Source organism: Maniola hyperantus, chromosome 5, assembly GCF_902806685.2.
Source record: "Maniola hyperantus chromosome 5, iAphHyp1.2, whole genome shotgun sequence".
NCBI classification, from domain to species: Eukaryota; Metazoa; Arthropoda; class Insecta; order Lepidoptera; family Nymphalidae; genus Maniola; species Maniola hyperantus.
In genome coordinates, this window is record NC_048540.1 from 12,890,987 (window position 1) to 12,918,215 (window position 27,229).

The following is a 27,229-nucleotide window of genomic DNA, read 5'->3' on the forward strand; positions in this document are numbered from 1 at the left end:
AAAATCGATGTAGAAAAAAAGAACCACCTCCTTTTTGACAGTCGGTTAAAAACCGATGACCTTGAAATATTTACGGAACAATCTATAAAATATCCCCTTTCTAACAAAAAAAGAATGAATGAAATCGGACTACGCGTTAATTAATTACAACTCAGTATACATTTTAACTTTCATCCCCTCTCCTACGGGAACCATGCTGAATTTCAGGATAAAAAGTATCCTATATTTTTCCTCATAGTATGACCTCAAATCGTACCAAGTTTCATAGGAATCCATTCAGTAGTTTCAGCGTGATGCGCGACCGTGATACAGACAGACAGACAGACAGACAGACAAAAATGAAAAAAATTAGTTTTGGGTTCAGTATCGATTATAGAGTGCCCGCGAAAAAAAATTTTCAAAATATCTTCAATGTACGGAATTTGACCTGTTACAGTTTTATTATAAGTATATTTAGTATCTAATGTTATAACTTATAAGTATAACTAAGTCGCGCCATTGAAGTTTGATCAAGGATAGGAGTAAAAGAAAAATGCAAGTATAAGTCCAACATATTATTTATTGTCTACAGAATGATGAAAATATACTGAACTTGTCACAACCAAAGTAAATAAATGTAATCTATTACTTGTACATAAGTACACAGCGCATTCTCTCTGAATATACCGAAATATATGCACAAGGAAGCACTCGGCTGTGCTTTTAACTCTGTAAACTATACCAGAGCAAATGTCACAGAACAAAAAAAACATAAGTAGGTACTTAATCAACTATAGTTAAGTGTTAATTGTACCTAATTATAGTCTAAATCAACAATTATGAATTATATTAACAATTGGAAGTATGTAGCATTTATGTGAAGTACAAATTAATTAAAAACATTTCAGAATTTTGACTCAAACAACATTTAAAAGGTACTTAGTGTCTAAAATAGGTCATTTCTATTGTTCTATTTTCGATTTTAGTACCAATCAATAATCTTATAATGGAGTACCTACTTACCTACCTAGTTTGCAAAAATCTCAGACCTAAATAAATGGAGACAAGCAGTCAAATAGATTTTGATTAAATTCTTTAGTCTTAAAAACCGATCAATTGTGTATCAAAATGTGTAGTCAAATATAGTTAAGTATTTTACAGCCAATATTAGATCAACAGCATGTTATTAAAGAAATTCACTAAAACTGAAGTGAATTAAATTGGCCAAAATACTTATTAGGTATATAGAAATGATTTCAAATCTCTTTAAATGTTAACACCGCAGCTTATCCTAAATAAAAATCTTTTAAAATACAATACAAATACAATAAATATTATTGTATTAGATTATTGTAAAATCTTGCAGTTTGGTAAGATGGCATCGAAAATTGTGATCAACAAAAAACTATAGTAAATCCAGTCTTTTTGTTCAACCAAAATAAAAAAATGTAATCTATTACTCATACATAATTACACAGCACATTCTCTCTGAATGTACCAAGACATATGCACAAGGAAGCACAGACTGTGCTTTTAACTCTGTAGGTACAGAGCAAAGTCACAGAACAAAAGCATAAGTACAATCAACTATTCAGTCTAAATCAACATTGTTAAGTGTGAATTCTAATTAAAGTCTAAATCAACAATTATGAATTATATTAACAATTGGAAGTATTTAGCATTTATGCGAAGTACAATTTAATTAAAAACAGTTCTGAATTTTGACTCAAATAACATTTTAAGGTACTTACTTATAGTGTCTAAAATAGGGCATTTCTATTGTTCAATTTTCGATTTTAGTATCAATCAATAATCTTATGAAATACATGAAATATAAATAATCTTATTATAATATAACTTATACCTACCTAGTTTGCAAAAATCTCAAGACTTAAATAAATTGAGACTAAGCACTCAAATAGATTTTGATAAAATTATTTAGTCTTAAAAACCAATCAATTGTGTATCAAAATGTGTAGTCAAATATAAGTATATACCTATCAAATATAGTCAATATTAGGTCAACAGCATGTTATTAAAGGTAGTCACTAAAAGTTAAACTTGTCAAAATACTTTTTTTATAGAATTAGAAATGATCTAAAATATCTTTAAATGTTAACATGTTAACCATCCAAATAAAAAGCTTTTTGAATACAATACTAATACAATTATTATTATTTGTATTAGATTATTTACAATAACCTAATACAATAATATTATAATACAATACTATTAAAAAGAAATGTAGTTTGGTAAGAATGAATCTAAGAAAAATCTTAACTTCTTGATCATCAACAAAGAAATATTTTTGCAGTCAACTGCACAAAAAAAAACTGTAGTACCCATTGGTAACTAGTAAATCCAGTCTTTTTGTTCAACAATAAAGAATAGATTTCTAAATAAAAACAGACTTAAATCTTAAATACTAAAACTTTTTCTATAAAAAAGGCAACTTCAGGAAATCCAGTCTTTTTGTTCAACAATTAAGAATAGATTTCTAAATAAAAACAGACTTAAATCTTAAATACTAAAACTTTTTCTATAAAAAAGGCAACTTCAGTAAATCCAATCTTTTTGTTCAACAATAAAGAACAGATTTCTAAATAACTTACTTACTCTAAAACCCTGACTTAAATCTAAGCTGTTCTCCACACTGTAGGAATCATTGGCATAACCGGTGGCAGGTGAGGGTAGATTGTTGGGAAGTCATATGGAATACTCATGTAGTTCTGCATTGCAGATATTGGGGAGTACGCCTGTGCTGGCACAGACTGCTGGATGAGGTCAACTCGCAGCATCTGTAAGAAAGTAAAACATCCGTACAGTACAAATTAACAGCACAACAGGGTGATGGTAGAACCAAAGTGGAAACCGGTCAAGTGAGAGTCGTAGGCGCACATAAAGGGTTCCGTTATGTACCTTTTAGGGTTTTGTAGCTCAAGGGAGCCAACAGAATCCTAGCCTCTGTCTGTCTGTCAGCAACCAAAACAATTACCGAATTAAAAAGACTGACCTAGTGCGAGTCAGACTCGCGCACCGAGGGTTCCGTATTCGGGTATTTTTTGCAGACATTTTTCACGATAAATCAAAAACTATTATGCATAAAAATAAATAAAGGCGGGGGATCCCCCGCACACCCGCACATTACCCACGCTCGCCCACACCAAGTTGGGGGCTGTGCGGGGCGTTCCCTCTCCGACCGCCATCTCAACCTGTCGCATACTATACCATTCAATTGGTCAAAAAGAGGTAAAGGTGAGACAAAATAGTAAACATACCTTTAAGGTCTGCAAAGCTATTTCAGCTGCTTCAGCATGAGCTTGCTCCATGTAGTAACAGGCTCTGCTAGCAAGAGGTCCAATACGCTTCGGTGTAGCCAAGAGAGGCTGCCCAACTTGCGGCAGCTCCACAGAAGACACCCACAAGTCTACTCCTGTAGGATCCATATACTTTTGGTAGTGGTATATTGGTGGCGACCAAAGATATCTGAAATGAAACAATAATTTACAGTAGGTACGCGGCCAAAAGTAATGTACATCAGGCTTTAGAATGACATTTCGGCTTTGTAGAGCGTTGTCTCCGTCACTCATTCTTATATCACGTTTTGTCGACAGGGAAAACACTACAAATTTGCTATCTCCTTCTAAAGGTACATTACTTTCGGCCCCGTACCTACTGTAACAAAATATTGACAGGTGTAAATGTAAAACAAGTGACAGCAGGTAACTTATGTATATTTTTATGATACAAACCTACACTTCAGATTTTTTTTAATAGGTACATTGAAAAATTACAGAATGGCTTCATTTAAACTTGTGAAGTGAACCATGACCCAGAGGCCAAAGGCGGTCCGAACGCGATATCCAAGAGGTTTGTAATCATGCCAGTTCTGAATTATTTCTAATTGTATTCAAAAATACTTGTTAGTTTGAACACTAAATATGTCATCAAAAATCCAATGATACACATTCATCCAATTAGGATGACAGTTTGTACAGTTATTGTTGGGACTTGCGGGTAGGCTAGGTGGCACCTAAGTCGTCCATTTGTAAGGGCGTGTGCACTTCATATTCGTTTTCGTGAAATACGATTCGAAGAGGCAGTCATACAAATTGTCCATATAAATACAAACCAAATTAATGCACAAGTATACATACATTTTGTATGATGGCCACTATGAATCACATTTTTACAAATACGAATGAGTGCACAAACACCTTAAAGCATTGCAATACATGCAGCTGAATAAGCTACTACTCACATTACCTACAAAAAATATTAAAAAAATGTCTTACCTCTTACACATTGACTCAAGCTTAGCAGGAGCCAATGTATAATTGTTGGACTGTGGAGTTAAAGAGGCATATGTGGGCTTGAAATCCAATGGAGAAATGCATGGGCTGTCTCCTGCATATGCTGAACCAATGCCTTCGTCTTTAGGGCTGCTGCTGGCATATTCCTTTTTGTCCAGGTGCTGCTTATAAAGCGCAAGTGTTTGAGCCAAATCAAGGTTTTTATTAAATTTCGCATTGCCTCTATTTAACTTCTGTATATAGTAAAGTTCACGATCCACTGGCTTAGCCCAGCTTATTTCTATAGCAGAACCATCGATATCTGCATTTTGTAGCTTCGATATCGCTAACTCTGCATGGGCGCGTTCATAAAAGTGGATGAAGCAGTAATCATATATTTTTTTGATTCGTTCCACTTTATGATTGATTACTTCTTCAAACATTTTTTTAATCATTTCTGGGGTGGTGGACATAGCAAAATTTCTAACATAAAGCACTTTTACCTGTAATACAAGATATTTTATCTTTAAAGTGCATTCAGAACAAGTAGTCCAATCTGAAGTTGCAACACAGCAGTTTAGACAGGTCATAGAATAAGAATTATATTTTTTATACTTATGTACAATGTCATAAGCCTCATGTTCAGATTAGACTACTTATATTGTGTGCACTATACTATGTAATAAGTACCCTATATAACAAAACGTGAAAATGTCTGAACTTTTTACTGTTCAATAGCTGTTGTAACAGATCTTGACGACATTTGGACCCCAGAAAGTGAACCGTGCAGAGTTGTGGGCATCAGCCTAGTAGATATTTTTTTTAAAGCACAAAGTAATGCATTCAAAAAGTAAGAATGGGGAACTCCCATGACCTCTGACGAAAAAGAGCACACCTACAAGTAGGTACTTTTAGAATTTTTTTATCTTCAGCTTAAAGTCAGAATTTTGAACACATGATACAAAAAAAAAAGTTCGCAAAGATAATCGCAGTTGCACTAAAAAAATTAGAAAAATACTGAGCAGTTTCGCCGGGACTTGCAGGTACTTTAAGAAAAAAAAAGGGGAGGTGGTACTCTGGGGTAAATATTGTAAGCGCAGTAGGTACCTACCTTCCTACCTACCCAGCATTAAAAGTTAAAAAAAATATTAAGTAGCGTATCTGTCGCCTCTGCATAATATTATAGTTGGTACAGGCTGATACCCGCGACTTTGTATGCGTGGATTTAGGTTTTTAAAAATCCCGTGGGAACTCTTTGATTTTTCCGGGATAGAACGCAGCCTGTGAGTGACAAGTCTACTATCCCCATGCAAAAATCACGTCGATCCGTTTCTCCACTGCGACGTGATTGAAGAACACGCCAACAAACCGACGAACTAATAAACTAACAAACCAACAAACAAATATTTTTGCATTTATATTATGGGTAGTGATTACATAAAAAAAACAGTAAAAATATTAAAATTACTTTACCGCCAGCAAAAAAAAATTAACATACCGTCTTCATTATGTCGTCGTCAATATCAGGCTCAGGTTCTGCCCAGTCCACCACAACCTCCTGGTCCCACAATTTGACGCAGCCTGGCACCAGCTCCCGTCTCGCCATCGCTGCAGCCTTGTGGGATATGAACTCCGCGAAAGCAAAGCCGCGATTTAAATTACGATCAAAGCTGTTTTTGTATAGAATCACATCAACCAGCCCTGTAACGCGCTTCATCAGCTCTTCTACCAGTTCTTTCTTGGTCCTCGTCTTCGGTATATTACCAATAAAAAGGCGACAGTTATCCACAGATTTGACAACACCGATCTGCCTTCGGGGTTTTATTTCGTACCCATTTAGCTGTTTGACCGCAGCGGCCGCTTCAGCTCGCGTCGCATAAATGATGAAAGCGTAACCACGGTTGGAGCCCGAAAAGTCCATCATAAGTCTCATTTCGTAGATCTTGCCAACGGTTGCGAAAAGCGGTACAAGCTCGTCCTCGTAGATATCTCGGGGTAGCTTCCCGATAAATATTTCACAGCCTTTGGGAGGCGGCGGGCCCGTCCAATCTGGTGGTGGTCCAAACTTTCGCTGTCCATTATGCTGAACGATAGGATAGCCGGTTTTTTGCATCAAATGCAATAATTTCAACGTTTTCTGAGTGCCATGCTCATCCATTTTCGATATTTATACGATACTTATTCAAATCGACACGAGCAAATGATACTAATTATTACAAACGCAAAAGTATAAACACTCGCGGCAATCAAAACAGAACTGGCGCGGCGGCACAAAAGGCCCTTTGCCTTTATACTTGCCGACACCGGCGGTTGTGACGTACCAAATTCAAAAAATAATTTGATCATTTGAGGTATTATTTTGTTTTTGTAAACTTTTTAATTTCTTAAAATGTTAATCTTTAGCGTGATTAATTTTAAATTTAAATACATTATTTTTGAATATATTTTTACTTGCAAATGAATGTAGTTTTTTTATTTTATTCGAAATCAAAAGCAAAATGATATATTTTTAAATCCACTTCCTTTTCTTAAATACCGCTTGAAAAACAAAATGAATATCTTTTATGTAAATAGTCTTTATTTTACTTTACATTTTAGTAGCACCAACTTTTTAATTAAATAAAAAATATATTTATAAACTAATTATTGCGTAAACTTGAAATTAACACAAGTACTTTTAAATAAGTGTGACAAGGTTGTATCCATCATAGCTAGATTAAGCTAATAGATGGCGCCATAGGTACTTTTCCCTTTTCCAACAAGAAATCTAGAAACTAGATAGATTTTTACTCATGTGGCGTAGTAGGCGGACTAGTAAAATAATTTTCAAGGCTCACAGAAAATAATATTTTTTTTTGGATTCTGTTAGTAAGTAGTCCTTCAAATAAGTGGTCTCGTTTCCTGGATTTTATTTCCGGCTAGGATTATTTTGAGCTTGATCTGAGTCTGATCTAGAGTCTGGCTAATGCTCAAAGGCGAAGAGACTGGAAAAGCGCGGCAAATTTAAAAAATACCAATATGGCAGCTCTGAAATTACTATGACAGACCTGGAATAATCTAATTTGATAGAACCGAAATAGAAATAAGTAATTCTAAACTATCAAATTAGGTTATTCCAGGTCTGTCATACTAATTTCGGGGCTGCCATACCGATTTTTTAAATTTGCCGCGCTTTTCCAGTCTCATCTTTCATTAGGCAGACTCTACAATAGTTACAATTTACAAGCTACTAAGAAGATAAATAATTTAATTTGAGCAAAACCCGCGACCTAGATTAGCTGTAAAATACTTGTCTGATTAAAATAGCGAGCTCTAGACGGCAGTACTGATTTCTGCTCATCAGTCCTATATAGGTACTTTCTACTTTCTTATAGCATGGGAAACAAATAGTTGACTGAGGAAATAATCGCGCGGCGAAACAGACAGACCATCACGCCTCTCTGCGTACTTCCAAATAAATCGATCACTCATTGAACTGGAAAATCAGAAGTTCTAGCTTCCTTAGACACTAATTTAAATTAAAAAAAATTGAAGTGGTAACAAAATACTTTCGTGGTTCGAATGTACATCAGTTTCAGTGTTTTAATTACCTATTATTTTAGTTTATCAAGAGCAGTGTTCTCAACAATAAGGGATACGCAGAAACAGTGAGATCATATGAAGAACTTAGTAAAAAGGTAACAATAAAATGAAACATACTTTCATACGAATTTATTCATCACAGTTATAATACACTTACAACTATACAGTGTTTTATGTAATTTAATATACATTGTGGCTAATTCCGTTGTACACAATCTCTAAATTAAACTAAAATGACACGTCTAAATCGGTTGCTATCACTTTCATAATGTTACTTGCGGAAAAGGATAGCACTAGATTTAGACCTGTTAATTTAGTTTAGCGAGATTGTGTACAAGAGAATCGGCCAGAAAGTGACCAATTATAAACTAAATCTAATGTGCTATCCTTTTCCACAGGGAGTTTTATGAAAGGGATAGCAAAGTAGTCCGTGAAAAATGACACCTCATGTGCATCCATATAAATGACAAGCTATGGTCGAGCGAACAAAATTTTTCACGGTTTAGGAACAAAATATTATTATATTATTAATAAACGGATTATTATTAATGAACGACCCGTTTGAAATCCAGACGTCACTGAGGTTGCATTGGTGCTACAGCACCACTGAGTCGATGCCATTTTATTTGTTTAATAATCCTGTCCATACGAAGTAATATATAAGTCAATGCTCATGTGCCATTTCAACTCTATGGGTCAGCTGTCATGTCAAAAGTACAGTTCACCTTTAAAATAAGGACTAAAATCGTTCTTTTGACATGAAATTTGGCACATAAATTTCAAATAGCGCGTGAGAAGTCATTTTTTACGCATTGTACACCCGAAGAGCTTTCATAGACGTGGGTATCATCACTGTTGGACAAAGTTGAAAAATTGGGCCTAATATGACGCATGGTCCTTTTTACGAAAGCATCAGTACCCTTATTATAAATGCGAAAGTGTTTGTTTGTTGGTTTGTCTTTCAATCACGTCGTAGCAGTGCAACGGATTGACGTGATTTTTTGCATGGGTATAGATAAAGACCCGGAGAGTGACAGGCTACTTTTTATCCCGGAAAATCAAAGAGTTCCCACGGGATTTTTGAAAAACCTAATTCCACGCGGACGAAGTCGCGGGCATCAGCTAGTAGATTATAAAACTACAGACAGATTACATCTCGGAGCTGCGGTCCAGAGCCTTGTTATCGTAGCCTCGAGCGGTGGTGACGGAGGCGCCATCTGTGTCGAAGCTGGCGTCACTGTCCACTTCCACGACCCAGGGCTGCTTCTCGGCAGAACAGAACACGCCGTATACTATCGCACCAAGTAGATAGATGGTGCTGGATATGAAGAATACTAAGCGCCATTGCTCGGCCGTCTGGAGAATTGAAAAGAAAAATATATAAATGTTCACAATCCATAGAAATATTATAAAACTAGATGATGCCCGCGACTTCGTCCGCATGGATTTAAGTTTTTTGAAATCCCGTGGGAACTCTTCAATTTTCCGGAATAAAAAGTGGCCTATGTCCTTCCCCGGGATATGAGCTAACTCTGTACTAAATTTCATCAAAATGGGTTGAACGGTTGGGCCGTGAAAAGCTAGCAGGCACACAGATAGACACACTTTCGCATTTATAATATTAGTATGGATAATTGACATTCGACTGTCCTATTATGATAATGTGTTGCATTAGTGTTTGACAGGTTCATCGAAACCCAGCGCAGCATTGTAATATGTACGAATTGACAGTTTAAACGTAGCATGTTCATATTAGCTGTAACATAAAAATGCAACTCCTCAATATATCGAAGTAGGTTGCCTGCACATCGGATTGAAAGAGAGGTGATGCAAAATTATGTAGGTTAGGTAGTTAAGCAATAAGATTTAAACAATAGTATGTAAGATTTATTTATTGTTATTGTTAGTCCATAAGCGAGAGTAGATCATAAGCCGGCTCTCAATAAACATCTTTCACCGTTGCCGCATTTAATTATTACCATACGGCCACAACATATCTCATGGCGACCCTTGCCAGTCGGTGCATGCCTAATCTAAGTGCGTGCACCGGCTGGGCACCGATCAAGAAGAAGACTGCACAATTTAATTTTCAAAAGAATATCAAGATTCAAGACTCAACTAAAACAAAAAGAAGAAAATAATTCCACGTCCTGTATGAAACACTAACATCAAGAAATAAGTTCAAAAATGAATCGCTTATGAACAGAAGACAATCTCAAGCTTCATTGATCTGCCCAGCATCATCGTGCGTCCAGGGTTATCCCGGCCACAACTAGGAGGTGTCCAGGGTATTCCCGGCCCAGTTCGAGGAGTCCAGGGTGTTCCCGGCCCATTAAGATGCAGTAAAGAAGAGGCGCAGACTCCAGACCTCCGGACCTGATGACCAAAACCAGTCCTGACGACGACGGCGACTACACGGCGGTCACGAAATTGATTGATAAAATGCGTCGCTAATAGTTAAAGTAAGTGCAATTTATCTCTCGTAATGGGCAAATAGGTAGAATGTGTAGGTATTGTAATTATTTTTTTGGGTAGATAATTTAATTTTGTACGTATAGGATAGGAGAATATTGGTAATTTTTTTAAATAATAAATGAAACTTGCTCCACTATCTACTAATAAGTTCCATTCGTACTTTATTTGTAAGATTTTATATAGTGTGTAGGATAGTTTAAACTAATAATAGATAATAATTAATAAATGAATAAGTAGGTACTTACTTCTTTCGTAAATATTCGGTGTTAAAATCGAAATATAATAATTCAGAGAATTATAACGGTGTCATCGCGTGGTCAACGACACACGCGTACCCGAACATTTTGTATTGTTATACGAGACAATGGTTTTGCTCGAGATGCAATTTGCAAATACAAGGAAATGAATATGAAATAAGGAGAATTTTTTCCCCTACAGACGTTTTTCGTCTAGTTTCGTGCAAGTTTTGACGATGTAAGACTATACCCGGCTTTGACAAATTAGGACTCTGCAAACCAAAGGCTTGATCACCCTTCGGCTGTAGAAGTGCTATAGGTATAAAATATACAATATTTATTTTGGGATTGAGACATACTGACGTAGGAAGATGATTATTATTTATTTATTTGGACGCGATGTTTTGCGCATATTTAGTACCTCCTCATTCAACTATATATTTGTCTAGACTCTTGATCATTATCTACCGCGCTGGTGTTAGTGAAAGACCTAGAATTTTTATGAAAAGTTGAATGTTATTGAAATACTTATTGAAAGAAATAAGTTTGATGAAGATTATAAGTGTTATGAAAAATGCTCGCAAGCATGTTATGTTAAATATTGATTAGGAGAGTACGCGCCGCGTTTGTTGATTTGTTTATTTATTTGTATTATGTGAAGAAGTAACTTGAAAGGAAGATGAAGACTAGGAGAGATTTATTTTGACTGTCCAGGAAATATAAATACCTGAGAATGAGATGTTCAATAATAGGTAATCTTGTAGGTTATGGAATAGAAACCTTATATTTACCGTCTTACGACGATGCTACGACAGCAGCTGTATACTGATGATGAGGACGATTTGATAGGTCAAAGAATCTTTTGAAGTCGATTTGTGAAATCGATATCTCAGCTTCTACATATCTAATACCTATGATTCTATTTTGAAATTATTTTATTATGATGAGATTTTTCGAAACTTTTGTAAAAGTTAAATCATTGACTGTGCACTTAATAGATTACGATTTTTCTATTTATAAGTAAGGTTGAAAATATGCCCATACGAAGTAAGAGATAAGATAAATTGCACTTTAAGCACAGGAAGTAACTAAAAAAAAAAATGTTTCCTTACATAATTTAATTTTATTTAGCATTAGATTTTATTTTTGTGATTGTCATCATCTTTTCTTCTGATTCGATGTAGCGTCTAACATTTTTTTTCTTTTAAGGGGAGGGGTAACCGCATACATTTTCAGGGGAGTTGTAATATGTACGAATTGACAGTTTAAACGTAGCATGTTCATATTAGCTGTAACATAAAAATGCAACTCCTCAATATATCGAAGTAGGTTGCCTGCACATCGGATTGAAAGAGAGGTGATGCAAAATTATGTAGGTTAGGTAGTTAAGCAATAAGATTTAAACAATAGTATGTAAGATTTATTTATTGTTATTGTTAGTCCATAAGCGAGAGTAGATCATAAGCCGGCTCTCAATAAACATCTTTCACCGTTGCCGCATTTAATTATTACCATACGGCCACAACATATCTCAGCATTTATCAGGAATAAATCATTGTCTTTTTCTTGCTAAAGTGAATGAAAAGAGATGCAGTAGGTATATATTGTTACCTTGTAAGTGAATATGAAGCCCGGAAGCAGCAGGCTGAGAGCTTATAAGTCACACCAAAGGGGTAGCATGCAGCATTTGTCAGGGTTGAAACATTCCATCCTTTTCATCCTGACGTAGACGGAAAGAGATGCAATATGTAATGTTACCTTGTCAGTGACTATGGAGCCCGCGAGCGGTGGGCTTATGATGCCGGGCAGTGTTGCAACAGTGTTGGATAGTCCCATCAAGACACTAGCGTGCAGTGGAGCAATGTCTAAGTGATTTACGCTGAAATTGACAGAAAGTCAAAGATAATTACCAATTTTTTACAGATTTTAGCCTGGGTAGGCCTTAATAATGAGGTTTCCAGGCAACGTTCGAGAAAATTTTCATAGATGGCGCTGAATACTACAACCACTAAAGATGAAAAATAATACCTATATCTATATTATGATCTATGCTTTAATGTTTAGGTTGTGTCAATCAATGACATAGATGAAGAGTAAGAGCTAGCGTGCACTGCAATTTTCCTTACGTTTCTTTCACACAAAATATCCAGCGCCATCTATGAAAACTTTCTCGAACGTTGCCTGGAAACCTCCTCATTGTTCGGTTGCATAGTTTTTGAGAATCAATTTACAAGTTTTCGAATGATTGTTAATAGGGTATTTTACCCTTTATTGAAAAGTATCTTAATTTGATCCTAAAGTCATAATAAACTACCAAAATATTCACAAAGAAATTATTCGATCGATGAGTGCAATGAAATGCATTTAAAATCTTGCATTTCGGATTTCTGCGCGAAAACGCTACCCGCCATCTTTTTAGGTTCATGAGCTGTCATGACGTCACACGGATTGATAAGCAACGGTGTTTTCTTAGTGAAATACATTAAAATTTCAATCCATGTAGCGTCACAGTCAGAATTAACATGGCGGCTACGGTATCATGCGTTTTGGATATTTGTAGAACAGATAAAAATCATTATTTGCTGAAATCAACATTTTTCGATTGCTTATTGCTAATACTATCTTGTTTATACGTTTTTAGATTTTTTCTTGCTTGGTGTAAAATACCGTATTGCCGAAGATTCATTTATATTATGTCAAGGATTGTTTTAGGCTGAAAAAAGGGGGTTTAACTTAAAATCTACAATATATCACTGGTAGAGATTTATCTTTTATCTTTATTGTAAATGTTTTTAGTACAAATAAATATAAGTCCTACAAATTATTATTGCGCTGGAACCATGTCTCATTAACATCGAAATGACGTCATTTTGACGTCAGCCGAAATAAAATATACCATCAGCTCGAAACTTCAGTCTAGTGCTGACATCACTAAAATGGCGGCCACGCGCATTAGCAATTTGAGGGATTTATAGTGATAGTGGTATCATAAATAATTATTTCGACGATTCAAAAAAACGTCTTGTAAAAGTTTGTTTGTATAAAAATATATGCTTCTCTATTCTATAGACAAAAGGTGGCGGGAAGTGGGACTCACTACGGAAAGCCTATGGCCAGCAGTGGACACCACAGACTGATGTGGGCATACACCAATGTACTTTTTCTACAGTGCACCAATGTTAAACTATCAAACTATATATTCACCTAAATCCAGACCAGGCGAACCCTCCGAGTCCAACGGCGATGGTGAGACAGACGACGCAGCCCATCGTCGATGTAGCGTAGCCCGCCGCTACCATGAATATCGTCTGAAATCATATTATTCATTTACTGTTAAAAAACCGGCCAAGTGCGAGTCAGGCTCGCTCACCGAGGGTTCCGTAGTACAGTCGTACTTTTTCGATACATCAAATTTGCACGATAAATCAAAAACTATGATTCATAAAAATAAATAAAAATCTGTTTTAGAATCCACAGGTGAAGCCCTTTCATATGATACCCCACTTGATATAGTTATCTTACTTTGATAATTGAAAATACTAATTATTAGTTCATGGCCACAATTTTTTTTTTTTTGTGTGGTGTGGTAATACAACGTCTATTTCACCTGGCACAGGAAAGCTCCGCAGGTGAACAGTTTCCGTATGTTGGTGCGCAACAGCAGCTGCATCTGCAGCATCCAGTCCGTCATGTGGCCCGACACTTGCAGCACCACGGCCATGGCCAATTGTGGCACCGAGGACAGTCAAGTGTGGCAATACAACGTCTCTCACCTGAGACAGGAAAGCTCCGCAGGTGAACAGTTTCCGTATGTTGGTGCGCGACAGCAGCTGCATCTGCAGCATCCAGTCCGCCATGTGGCCCGACACTTGCAGCACCACGGCCATGGCCAAGTATGGTACCGCCGACAACCAACCCGTCACTGAGGTTTCGTACTTGAACACATCTGAAAAAATTAAGTCAGGAATCATGTTATGATGATGATTAATAAAGTACAGTTATATCTTCTGCAAATGAACCAATCAATCGGCCTGTTCGCGCCCACTGCTGGACATAGGCCTATCCAAGAGCAAATTTTTATTGTTATAAGTCCAGCAAATCGCTAATGCGCGTGGCTGCCATTTTAGTGACGTCAGCACCAGACTGAAGTTTCGAGCTGATAGTATATTTTTATTTCGGCTGAAGTCAAATCGATGTTAATGAGACATGGTTCCAGCGCAATAGCAATTTCCGGGACTTATAACTAGGTACACACTTTGTACCTACAGTAAGCTAATGATAGAGGAATGTGCAGTGCTCAGACAAGCCATCAAAGCGCTTACGAGCACGAAGAAACCAACACTATTACAATTTTTGTTTTTGAAAAAAACCGGCCAAGTGCGAGTCAGACTCGCGCAATGAGGGTTCCGTACTACAGTCGTATTTTTTCATCATTTTGCACGATAATTCAAAAACTATGATACATAAAAATAAATAAAAATCTGTTTTAGAATGTACAGGTGAAGACCTTTCATATGATACCCCACTTGATATAGTCACTCACGTCGAAAGTTGAAAATACTAATTATTAGTTCATGACCACAATTGAATTTTTTTGTGTGATCTAATCCTAAATTCACGGTTTTCAGATTTTTCCCCAAATGTCAGCTATAAGATCTACCTACCTGCCAAATTTCATGATTCTAGGTCAACGGGAAGTACCCTGTAGGTTTCTTGACAGACAGACAGACAGACAGACAGACAGACAGCCAGACAGACAGACAGACAGACAGACAGACAGACAGACAGACAACAAACGTAGAACAGGACTATACAAATTTCAAACTCCTATTTCACCCCTTTAGTGGTTAAATTTTCAAAAATCCTTTCTTAGCGGATGCCTACATCATAATAGCTCTGCATGCAAAATTTCAGCCCGATCCATCAAGTAGTTGAGCTGTGCGTTGATAGATCAGTCAGTCAGTAAATCACCTTTTCCTTTTATATTTACATGGCGGCCATTTTGGAATTTTTATTATTTGTTGCTATAGCGGCAACAATTTTAACTCTACCTATTACGGTTCATGACATACAGGCCGCTGACAGATGGACGGACAGACAGCGGAGGTTAAGTTACAGCACCCTTCGGGTACGGAATCCTGGGAAGGACAATTTTTGTGGAGGTACAAGATAGGTTCATTATAAATACTATCTGTCCCGGCTTACTCACGTGTGTAGTCGACGTTAGCCCGACTAGTTTCGAACCCATACGGGGTCCTTTTTCAAGTATTTATAATGGAAATCACTCACGGTAGTTTAAACGCTAAGATAGGTTCAATAAGTAGATTGTTTTATTACCTTGCATAAATGTAGGTAGGAACGTAAGCAAAGTGTAAAAGCCCCAATTCTCGCTGAAATGTGCCATCACGATTGCCCAGACCGGACCGGATTTCAACATCGCCAGCCACGGGTGTCGAACCTGCGACCCGTCCACCGCTAACGTACCTCGGGACTCCTGCAAAATTTTTCTTCTGTTCAAATACTGGTCATATTATTTTTACAATAGATGTCGCCCGCGACTGCATCCGCATGGATTTAGGTTTTAAAAAATCCCATGGGAACTCTTTCACTTTCCGGGATAAAAACGGGGATGAAATTTGGTACACAGTTAGCTTACATTCCGGGGAAGGCACATGCTAATTTTTGTCACGGACAATCAAAGAGTTCCCTCGTAATTCATAAAGGCCCATCCGTTTAACCTATTCGTATGAAACTAGATATGATGCCTGCGACTTCGTCCGCGTGGATTTTAGTTTTTAAAAATCCCATGGGAACTCTTTTTTTTTTCCGGGATAAAAATTAGCATATGTCCTTTCCCGGGATGTAATCTAACTCTGTACCGAATTTCGTCAAAATCGGTTGAACGGTTGGGCCGTGAACGGCTAGCAGACAGACAGACAGACAGACTTTCGCATTTATAATATTAGTATGAATTTGGTGCAGATGTAGCTTGCATCCCGGAAATTGACTGGAACCTTTTATCTCGAAAATCAAAGAGTTCCCATGGGATTTTCAAAAAACTTAAATCAACGCGGACGAAGTCGCCGACAACGGCCATTTTATTATGACTAATAAGTGCGTACCTGTATATATTTCAATTCAGCCGCAGTTATGTGGGGGTCCTTTTCTGGCGATTCCTTGACCACCAGCCACCACACTGTTGTCCAAACTAATCCAACTATACCTGTAATGTATTAAATGTACGATCAGAAGATAATAAATATACAGGAAAGGACAAGAACCTCAGAGAAGAAAATCATATAAAATTAATTTAGAAATCTTGCATTCACCCAAAACACTGGCAAATCATAAAAGAGAGAGAAGATCTGCAGCTGTCTCGGGTTTTTACGGGATAAAATTAAGTCTAAAATAAGCCTCAATAGCTCAACCGGTATAGGAGTGGACTGAAAACCGAAAGGTCGACGGTTCAAACCCCGCCCGTTGCACTATTGTCGTACCTACTCCTAGCACAAGCCTGACGCTTAATTGGAGAGGAAAGGGGAATATTAGTCATTTAACATGGCTAATATTCTTTTTAAAATAAACTCATAAACTCAAAATCCAAGTCATAAATCTATCTGCCTTCCAAATTTCGTCCAGTACTTTTTCCGTGAAAGAGTAACGAACGATTGATAGTGATAATGAAGGGTACAAAAATAATAACTTACCAAAAACATAGAATATTCCCGGCCATCCGGTGTAATGCGCTAACAGCGAGCAGACGGGCATAGACACCACGGTGCCCACATAGCTCCCGCTGAAGGCGAACGTCGCCAGTCGCGCGCGCTCTTCGCTGGGCGCCCATTGCGACCACACCGCGTGTATACAGGGATACGTCACGCCCTGACAATAATATAGTAAGTTATAAGTCACACTAATATCCCCGGCCAGCTGATGTAGTGCGCCAACAGTGAGCAGTCTCTTAATATTGAAAATATTACAATTAAACTTAAAGCTAGCCTTATCTAATTACTATACAAATCATGCCCGCGTGGAATGGTACCTAGAATACTGGCTGGGCAGCCAGGCTGATACGTTGCACAAAAATGAGCCAGCCCAGCCAGCCCAGCAGTCACCAGATGAGGCTATTAATGGCGGTGAAATGTCTCGTAATTTTTTTAGCACTATGACTCCATGGCCTCAGGGTCTCCACGGTATACGGAACAAAAATGTAACTCTCGATCAGAGAGGCATACTTGCGCCGCTTGCCGTTTTCAGCTGTTTCTGCTGCGGCTCCCGCTCTTGATGCTGTCTCCCTGATATAACACGAAACCAATGTGTCAACGCAAGTTCAATATTTACAAGAAATTGGAAGAAAGGCGCGCGGACGCGTCCTAATCTAGAGCGGGTTGTAGAGGGCATCGCGCCAGCTGGCCGCTACGCAGGCAGCACGCGCTCCCAGCTGGACCGCAGACTAAGATAAGGTTTAAAAGTTTAGTATGCAGTCAACACACACCTCAAAAAGCCCCTCGACGACTCGTACTGCAATCAGCAGCCCCGTGCTGGTGTGAGCCAGCGGTGGAGTGAACAGCGTCAGCAGAGACGTGGCGCCTATGCCTATCGCGAACATTCTGTCGAATATTTATTATTGTAAAGCCTAACATCTATACAACAAGGCACGCCCTTACAAAATCTAAAAGTTTATACCTATAGGCAGTGGTATGCAGATCATAGAAGCATAAAAGCACTGCTTACCCTAATTAGACTAGCACAATAATCATTTTTCAATATTACTAGTGGAGTGCTGGTCATAGGGGCATAAATGAGGAACTAATGCCTACCCTGACTTAGGGCACTATGCACGCCACTGCCTATAGGTCTATAGCTGAATTGTCCCTGTCGGGAATCCAAGCAGAGAACCCCTACTTAGACCAAAGCGTTACCACTGCGCCAGGGAGGTCGTCAAATTTTATTTATTAGTTTATTAATTAAGAGAGGTATTAACATGATCGAAGGTATACCCGTTAACAGATCCAACAAGTAAGAACGGGTATACACGGGTAGTTTGAAGTATGTAATCATGACCGGCCGCTTCTAGCTACGACTGCATAACGAGCTACAATATTTTTCATCCATTGTCATTTGTCACACACGAGACCACTCGAGCAGTTGACAATGACTGCTCGAGCTTCATGTATGTTGTACAACGACCATTGCTCAAGTGGCACGTGATTGGACGTTCTAAAGGGGGCGTCCACAAATTACGTGAGATGTTTAAGGGGGGGAGGGGGTCGAGTCAAATCTCATCAAATCTTACGTTGGAGAGAGTCTCGGCAAATATCATGCAATTTTTTTTTCTGATTGAAACAAAAAAAATTATACTATTTTGGTCCATTTAATCCAGATTTTACATGCACAATTAAGATCATTCACTAATTCGTTCGAAAGAAAATAATTTCATTCAAGTATCCAACGCGTTTACGTAAGAAACTCACATTTTGAAAAATCTCACGTTAGATTGGGGGATGGTGGAGGGGGTTGAATAAAATCTCACGACATCAAGGGAACATCGAGAGGGGGGGAGGGAGGGGCAGAAAATTCAAAAAAACACCTCACGTAATTTATGGATGCCCCCAAAGGTATTTTTTCAAAAGGAACGAACCTGTTACCTCCGATTTTAGCCGCCAGCCATCCTCCCGGGAGCTGTGTGATCAGGTAGCCGTAGAAGAATGAGCTGAGCACCCATCCCTTTGTGGTGGATGACCAGTCGAATTCTGGTACCTGGAATAATTAAATAAGCTTTTTCAACTTAGACTTATAGGACTGATAGTATCCCCAAGCGGGGATTTTTGGGATTTACTCGAGCGCGTCATATTAAGGCAAGATAAGTTAATAACATGCAGAAAAGTGTACATTTCAATAATCTGACAATTTGAGCGTGATCTAAGGAAATGGGAGTCACAAAATCGGCCATGACTTTTGGTGGCGTCCAATTCGTCAGTCTTTTGAATAGGAGCTACTTGAGGGTTCACTTAACATTCCTTCTCAATATCTGACGCGCTATTCTTTTTTCCTATTTTCTACCCCTTCGTATGGCAACCCCAAACATGCAAACCAGCAAATTAATATTTTTCCGTTATCAGAAAAATGTGGGCCATTAATATCTGAAGCGCTATTAATATCTATCGAAAAATACCCTATTAATATCTGAACCGCTCAAGTATTTATTTGTGACTATTTTTAGGGTTCCGTACCTCAAAAGGAAAAACGGAACCCTTATAGAATCACTTTGTTGTCTGTCTGTCTGTCTGTCAAGAAACCTACAAGGTACTTCCCGTTGACCTAGAATCATGAAATTTGGCAAGTAGGTAGGTCTTATAGCTGACATTCGGGGAAAAATCTGAAACTGTGAGTTTGTGGTTACATTACACAAAAAAATTAAATTGTGGTCATGAACTAACAATTAGTATTTTCAATTTTCGAAGTAAGATAATTATATCAAGTGGGGTATCATATGAAAGGTTTTCACCTGTGCATTCTAAAACAGATTTTAATGCATGATAGTTTTTGAATTATCGTATAAAATGTCGAAAAAATACGACTGTAGTACAGAACCCTCGTTGGGCGAGCCTGACTCGCACTTGCCCGGTTTTTTATTACAGGACTAGCTGATACCCGCGACCTTATCTGCGTGGATTTATTAAGTTCTTAAAATCCTGTGGGAATTCTTTGATTTTGCTTTGAATTTGAATGCCGAATAATAATTAGTTTAATAAATCTCTTGTAGATGGCGCTGTCCATAATTAACTTGGATTTTTGCACTTAAAAGTGTTATATCTTGTACGATGGTACGGAACCCTTCGTGTGAGAGTCCGACTGGCACTTGACCGGGTTTTTACAAGGGCACATTTATGTTACGCTCATTTTCATTTATTACGAGGGCCCATAAAGCGATATCGTCATTTCTGGTTATCGCATTTTAACATATTGGTTTTCTTGAATATATACACTTAGGTGCTTCTTCTTATCTTATTTGTTTTTTTCCCAGTGGAATTCTTTGCTGTTTTGTACTTACGACGTAACTTGGAGATGCCTTTGAGGCTATTTTTTAGGGTTCCTTACCCAAAGGGCAAAACGGGACCCTATTACTAAGACTCCGCTGTCCATCCGTCTGCCTGTCTGTCTGTCACCAGGCTATATCTCATGATTCGTGATAGTTAGACAGTTGGAATTTTCATAGATGATGTATTCTGTTGCCGCTATAGCAACAAGTACCTACTAAAAAACAGAATAAAATAAATATTTAAGGGGGCTCCCAAACAACAAACGTGATTTTTTTTGCCGTTTTTATAGAAAATGGTACGGAACCTTTGCGTGCGAGAGTCCGACTCGCACTTGGTCATTATAATATTACTAGGTAGTTTGTATCGTAGTTATTTTAGGTACATTTTGGAGCTAAATTCTGTAGTTACTTTAACAAATAGTGCTAGTGCAATTTAATGAACACAAGAACAAAGTGTCTTCCAATAAGGTATCTTAACTATAAACTAAGCTAAGTCAATGGACAGATTCTTAGGTATAAGTACGTTTATAAGTTTAGGTTAATATAATATTGCTTATTAGCCTCTTACATAGGCTAGATTGTAATGGTAGTAAAGTACTGGTGTCAGTGCTTTACGACAAAAAAAAAAAAAAAAAAACTTTAACAATTCATTTTGTAATGACCTCTGCCGCGCTCGCTCAACCGCACACTGCAGATCGTAATATTTGGAGGACAGGGACACCACTCAGATTTTACTATTTAGAGCTAGCGCGCACCACGGTAAATTTCCGTACGTTTTTTAGGGTTCCGTACCTCAAAAGGAAAAACGGAACCCTTATAGGATCACTTTGTTATCTGTCTGTCTGTCGGTCTGTCAACCTACAGCCTACAGGGTACTTCCCGTTGACCTAGGATCATGAAATTTGGCAGGTAGGTAGGTCTTATAGCAGACATTTGGGGAAAAATCTGAAAACCGCAAATTTGTGGTTAAAACAAAAAAACTTAAATTGTGGTCATGAACTAATACCTAATTAGTGTTTTCAATTTTCGAAGTAAGATAACTATATCAAGTAGGGTGGGTATCATATGAAAGGTCTTCACCTGTGCATTCTAAAACAGATTTTTATTTATTTTTATCTATCGTAGTTTTTGAATTATCGTGCAAAATGTCGAAAAAATACGACTTCACGATGTTTTCCTTCACCGTTAAAGCAAGCGATATTTAATTACTTAAAACGCACATAACTCCGAAAAGTTAGAGGTGCGTGCCCGGGATCGAACCCCCGATCTCCGATTAGAAGGCGAACGTCCTAATCACTAGGCTATCACAGTTTGGATACTTACGTATATTATAGTGCCGTTCTCTAATTCGACCTGGACGGGTTCTGTCATGGCTACCACAGCGACTGACAGGTTGACCCTCAACGCGTACACGTTGAAGAAGCCGAAGAACGCCAGCAACGCTACAATCAGCCGTCGCTTCTTCCAGAACCTCCATGTTGTTGTGTTGGTGCTTGTTATTTCTTTTATTCTATCCCTGCAACAGAAACTTTCATTATTTTTAGGACACCGTAACCTCCAAAAAAGAACCCTTATAGGATCACTTCGTTGTTTACCTGTCTGTCGTGTCTGTCAAGACCCGTCACGTAAGATCATGAAAATTGGCAGGTAGCAATCCATACTAATATTATAAATGCGAAAGTGTGTGTGTCTGTCTGTCTGTCTGCTAGCCTTTCACGGCCCAACCGTTCAACCGATTTTGACGAAATTTGGTACAGAGATAGCTTGCATCCCGAGGAAGGACATAGGCTACTTTTTATCCCGGAAAATCAAAGAGTTCCCATGGGATTTTTAAAAACCTAAATCCACGCAGACGAAGTCGCGGGTATCATCTAGTACCTTATAAAATAAGTAAAGGGAATAATCCGAAAACCGTGCATTTATGGTTTTCGGCAGTGTAAGCGCCTCCAAACAGTTCCAGCAGGGTGATTCACTAACTCAGTGTCTAACACTGAATGATAGCCACCGAGCTCATTAACATCGGTTGATTCTACATTGCTGCTTCACTGAGTAATATTAAAATATTTTTTCGTAGAAAACCTTCAATGGATCAAAAATAAATGTCATCTGAGCTCGGTGGCTAGCATTCAGTGTCAGACACTGAGTTAGCAAATCAGGAGGCAGGTATAAAAACTTCTATAGAGCAGCCGTATTCCACTTTCCACACGTCGTCATTGCGTGTCAGCCGTCCCGCGTAGTGTGTACAAGCCTTTAAGACAGTTCACTGAACACAATATTTTCTAAAATAAACGAACCCTTTTCTAATCTCCCCATTTCACGCTAACTGTTTTATTACTTTTTTATTGGGGAAGCGCAAAAAGAATGTGCCTTTATCTCGAAAGTTACGTCGCAAAGCTTTCCATGACCCATGAAAAAGGGTTATGTGACCCACATACGTTATAAGAAACCACATTAAAATTAAGTTCTGCGTGTGCCACAGTTTAGTAAGCATAACAGTTGGATATTATCTTTATTTGTACATGTAGTTGTAGATGCGGATGTTGTCCAAGGATGTTGACTTATGTAGGTATATGTGTCATGTTTAAGTTTGCGTAATAATTATCACCACTACATCTTAGAAATCCAACATCTGACCATCAAAAAGAGTTATTAATTACCTATTTTGAATAAATCATTTGACTTTGACTTTAGCACCTGCCTGTGTAGCTGCCGAGTATGCCCTGCAACAGGCATTTATCATTATGTTAGGATCTGCATTTTGTTTGGGTGACAACGCATTGGCGGTTCCTCTGGTGCTGTAAATGCTCATCATCATCAACCGATAGATTCCACTGCTGGACATAGGTCTCTTTTAGGGACTTCCACACACCACGGTTTTGTTCCGCCTAAACTAATTTCATAAATACACGAAAGTGTGTCTGGCTGCTAGCTTTTCATAACCCATCCGTTCAACTGATTTTGATAAAACTTGATACAGTCGTAGGTTACATCCCTACATGGGCAACATTTTGTCCTGAAAAAATCAAAGAGTTCCCACGAGAATTTTAAATACCTACCTAAATCCACGTGAACGAAGACGCAGGTATAATGATAAATAAAAATAAATAAAATAATCTTTATCAATACTTATAATAAATTTACAATAATTTCAATAACAGCTGGGAACGATGATCCTGCAGAAGTTTACACTGTGTTGCAGTGATCATCGCCCTCCTCATACAATATGACAATATGAGTGCGCGCGCGTGTGTGTGTGTGTGTGTGTGTGTTGTGTGTGTGTGTGTGTGTGCGTGTGTGTGCGTGTGTGTGTGTGTGTGTGTGTGTGTGTGTGTGTGTGCGGAAATGTTATATTATGTGAATTAGATTTAATCACAATGCCAAGCCTTTATAAGTTGTTCTGATTGATCGTAAGAAAGAGTTAAAAGCCATTTAGTACATATATATAATATAATACCTGAAAGATTTCCAAAGAACGCACTTATTGGACGCATGGCTGTGACCGAGCCGCGTTGTGTTTCCACCTTTTTTCAACTGTAAGGTTGCTAAACTGTGCCATTACCTATTGTGCACCGCGAGTGGATTTTATGTGACGTTGACACTTTTAGCTATCCCCAAGGATCGTAATTTATTGACTCTACGACGCATCCGATTACTGAGGGATTTATTTTTCCTCGTAGAATTTGGTTTTTGATTTTAAGCCAGCTTGTTTATGTACCTACTAGCTCATGCCCGCGACTTGGTTCGCGTGGATTATGATTTTTTGAATCCCGTTTAAACTCTTTGATTTTCCGACACAAAAAGTAGCCTTATGTCACTTTCCAGGTCTTTAAATATATCCATGCAGAAAATCACGTCGATCCGTTTCTATGTTGCGGCATGATTGAAGGACAAACCAACAAACCAATATTCCAACAAACAAACACACTTTCGCATTTATACCTAACTAGCTTATACTCGCGACTTCGTCCACGTGGACTACACAAATTCCAAACCCCTATTTCACCCCCTTAGGAGTTCAATTTTTAAAAATCCTTTCTTAGCGGATGCCTACGTCATAATAGCTATCTGCATGCCAAATTTCAGCCCGATCCGTCCAATACTTTACTAACCTAGTGGTTAGGACGTCCGCCTTCTAATCGGAGGTCGGGGGTTCGATCCCGGGCACGCACCTTTAACTCTCCGGAGTTATGTGCGTTTCAATTAATTAAATAAGTATCACTTGCTTTAACGGTGAAGGAAAACATTGTGAGGAAACCTGCATGCCTTAGAGTAGTTGTAATGTTCTCAAAGGTGTGTGAAGTCTACCAATCCGCACATGGCCAGCGTGGTAGACTATGGCCAAAACCCTTCTCACACTGAGAGGAGACCCGTGCTCTGTAGTGAGCCGGTGATGGGTTGATCATGATGATGATGATGATGGGTATTGATAATATGGCTAGTGATGGTGGGATCGCTTTATTTTACTTTCAGATCAAATCATAATCTTACGTATCCTTTAGTTACCACTAGCTACTACTACACAGTAAAAAGGAGCACAGAGAAAACCTTCTTGCCTGAGAGTTTTGCATAATGTTAACCAAGATGTGAGTGAAGTCTGCGAACCACTTCACCAGCGTGGTGGACTATGGCCTAACTCCTTCTCATTCTGAAAAGAGACTCGTGATAAGTACACGACAGGTCTAGATGGCAATCGGGGCGGGAATGACCCGCACACCCGCTCAGGCCCCGCGCTAACCCGGTGCAGATCGCGGATGCCGTGCGGGTGTGCGGGGGGCGTCCCCTGCCTCATACCCGATTGCCATCTCGACCTGTCGCGTACTATAGGTAGATCGTGAGCAAGGGTGTGCTTTGAAAACTTAAGGGTTATCGAGGTCCTTTGCTTTTTAAGGGTTCCGTACCTCAAAAGGAAAAACGGAACCCTCATAGGATCACTTTGTTGTCTGTCTGTCTGTCTGTCTGTCTGTCCGTCTGTCTATCAAGAAACCTACAGGGTACTTCCCGTTGACCTAAAATTATGGTAGGTAGGTGGGTTTTTTAGCTGGTATTAGGGGAAAAATCTGAAAACCGTGAATTTGTGGTTATATCACACAAAAAACATTAAATTGTGGTCATGAACTAATAAATTAGTATTTTCATATTTTCAAGTAAGATAATTATATCAAGTGGGGTATCATATGAAAGGGCTTCACCTGTGTATTCTAAAACAATTTTTTATTTATTTTTATCCATCATAGTTTTTAAATTATCGTGCAAAATGTCGAAAAAATACAACTGTATTACGGAACCCTCAGTGCGCGAGTCTGACTCGCACTTGGCCGGTTTTTTTATTAAGCAGAGCAGGTATCTGTATAAAATTAGATTACACACATAGTAACACACTTAAATAAGATTATCAATTTTGGTCATGAACTGTGAATAGCAATTGGCGAGATGTAGTTATGTAGGTACCTACTTGTGATAAAAAAACTTCCAAATTGTCTACGTGCCTAATTCAATGCCTAGGGTTGGCAAAGCATGAATTGAATCTGGCATTTTTATATTATCTTGTGTACCTATAAAAGCTAACCATTTTTTTTTGTTATCTAGGTTAGTGTAGTTCAGGCAAATCCTGCAAATTGCTAATGCGCGTGGCCGCCATTTTAGTGACGTCAGCATTAGACTGAAGTTTCGAGCTGATGATATATTTTACTTCAGCTGACGTCAAAATGACGTCATTTCGATGTTTATGAGACATGGTTCCAGCGCAATAGCAATTTGCGGAACTTATATCGAGTTTTTCATTACTGAAAATACCTAATGTTAAACTGACATCACTCGCCTGAAGCGATCAATGCTATCTCTTGTACTAATCAATCGATCTTCAATAAAAACGTTTCATTGCTCAGCTTAATTTAAATTTATTAGCGTTAGTTAAAGACTTTTTACTGTTTTTCTATCGTGCTGATCCATTGATCCATACATTATGTAAAAACTCGTCACTTGAGTTATAGTGCATTCAATATTAACTGGCGTGTTTCCACTTGAGACCTTCATTAGCAAAAACAATAGGATTACATTCGACATGACACGTAAACAATAGGGGTAATAAAAGAAACACACATAGAGCCCATTCATTTTTAAAGGAGCCGGTTCAACCTTATATATTTTGTTGCAAACCAACCAGTGTTGATACTTTTGAATTCACCCGCCACGACTTAATCCTAAGTGGAAAGACGCCAGATGATATTGAATGCACTATAACAAAAATTGTCAAAATTCTTGCATTCCAATAGCGGAGCACTTTATAGCTATGCTCTATTTCGTCTTACAAATAACAGATTTTAAGACCTTCAAATGACGAGGCTTCTTTATTGTTCAATAGGAACAACTGCTCAAGCTGCCCGCGTTTAATTGCTCTAAAGGAATTATAACAACAATAATTAAACAAACCTTTTTTTTAAGAAGTTGTAAGACCCCCCTTGACTTTGTGTTAAAACTATAGATTCTTCCATACTGTAAGAAGCCGTTATTATCACTAATATTATGATTTTTAATAAAATGTTAGTTATCTATAGTAAAAGAAATATTGTAAGTAATATGTAACACTCGAAAGTATATCGCGTTAGTGAATACACGATGCTAAA

The 27,229-nt window shown here is 38.1% G+C and overlaps 2 protein-coding genes across 4 annotated transcripts in view; both read right to left on the bottom strand.

Annotated features, from left to right (window-relative positions):
- Window positions 1–539: 539 nt before the first annotated feature.
- LOC117982152 (probable RNA-binding protein 46) lies at window positions 540–6,818 on the bottom strand. Of its 2 annotated transcripts, none has more exons than XM_069498959.1 (4): window positions 5,770–6,818; window positions 4,275–4,453; window positions 3,258–3,465; window positions 540–2,777 (listed from the first exon to the last, which is right to left on the bottom strand). In XM_069498959.1, exons 1-4 carry the CDS (start codon window positions 6,427–6,429, stop codon window positions 2,616–2,618), a joined length of 1,209 nt encoding a protein of 402 aa, XP_069355060.1. In that variant the 5' UTR covers window positions 6,430–6,818; the 3' UTR covers window positions 540–2,615. The 2 variants fall into 2 exon arrangements, with proteins under 2 accessions (XP_069355060.1, XP_034824338.1); XM_034968447.2 differs by having other exon boundaries at window positions 4,275–4,774.
- A 1,108-nt stretch (window positions 6,819–7,926) lies between these two features.
- Window positions 7,927–27,229, bottom strand: part of MFS9 (major facilitator superfamily transporter 9) — a 37,143-nt gene continuing 17,840 nt past the window's right edge. For both annotated transcript variants that reach the window (XM_034968446.2, XM_034968445.2), the window contains exons 2-11: window positions 21,930–22,122; window positions 19,206–19,324; window positions 18,060–18,174; window positions 17,272–17,446; window positions 16,687–16,787; window positions 15,902–16,058; window positions 14,338–14,510; window positions 13,769–13,872; window positions 12,323–12,443; window positions 7,927–9,209 (exon numbers count right to left, since the gene is read on the bottom strand). In XM_034968446.2, the coding sequence (XP_034824337.1) occupies window positions 9,003–9,209; window positions 12,323–12,443; window positions 13,769–13,872; window positions 14,338–14,510; window positions 15,902–16,058; window positions 16,687–16,787; window positions 17,272–17,446; window positions 18,060–18,174; window positions 19,206–19,324; window positions 21,930–22,122 (1,465 nt within the window). In that variant the 3' untranslated portion in view covers window positions 7,927–9,002. The remainder of the gene's footprint in view (window positions 9,210–12,322; window positions 12,444–13,768; window positions 13,873–14,337; window positions 14,511–15,901; window positions 16,059–16,686; window positions 16,788–17,271; window positions 17,447–18,059; window positions 18,175–19,205; window positions 19,325–21,929; window positions 22,123–27,229) is intronic.

Bases quoted from the DNA above. Each gene is read 5' to 3' on its own strand.
- LOC117982152 (XM_034968447.2), bottom strand. From the start codon at position 6,429: ATGGATGAGCATGGCACTCAGAAAACGTTGAAATTATTGCATTTGATG. The intron at 4,775-5,769 runs GTATGTTAATTT...CTTGTATTACAG, and splicing joins ACGACGACATAATGAAGACG to GTAAAAGTGCTTTATGTTAG. The intron at 3,466-4,274 runs GTAAGACATTTT...GTTTCATTTCAG, and splicing joins CTTGAGTCAATGTGTAAGAG to ATATCTTTGGTCGCCACCAA.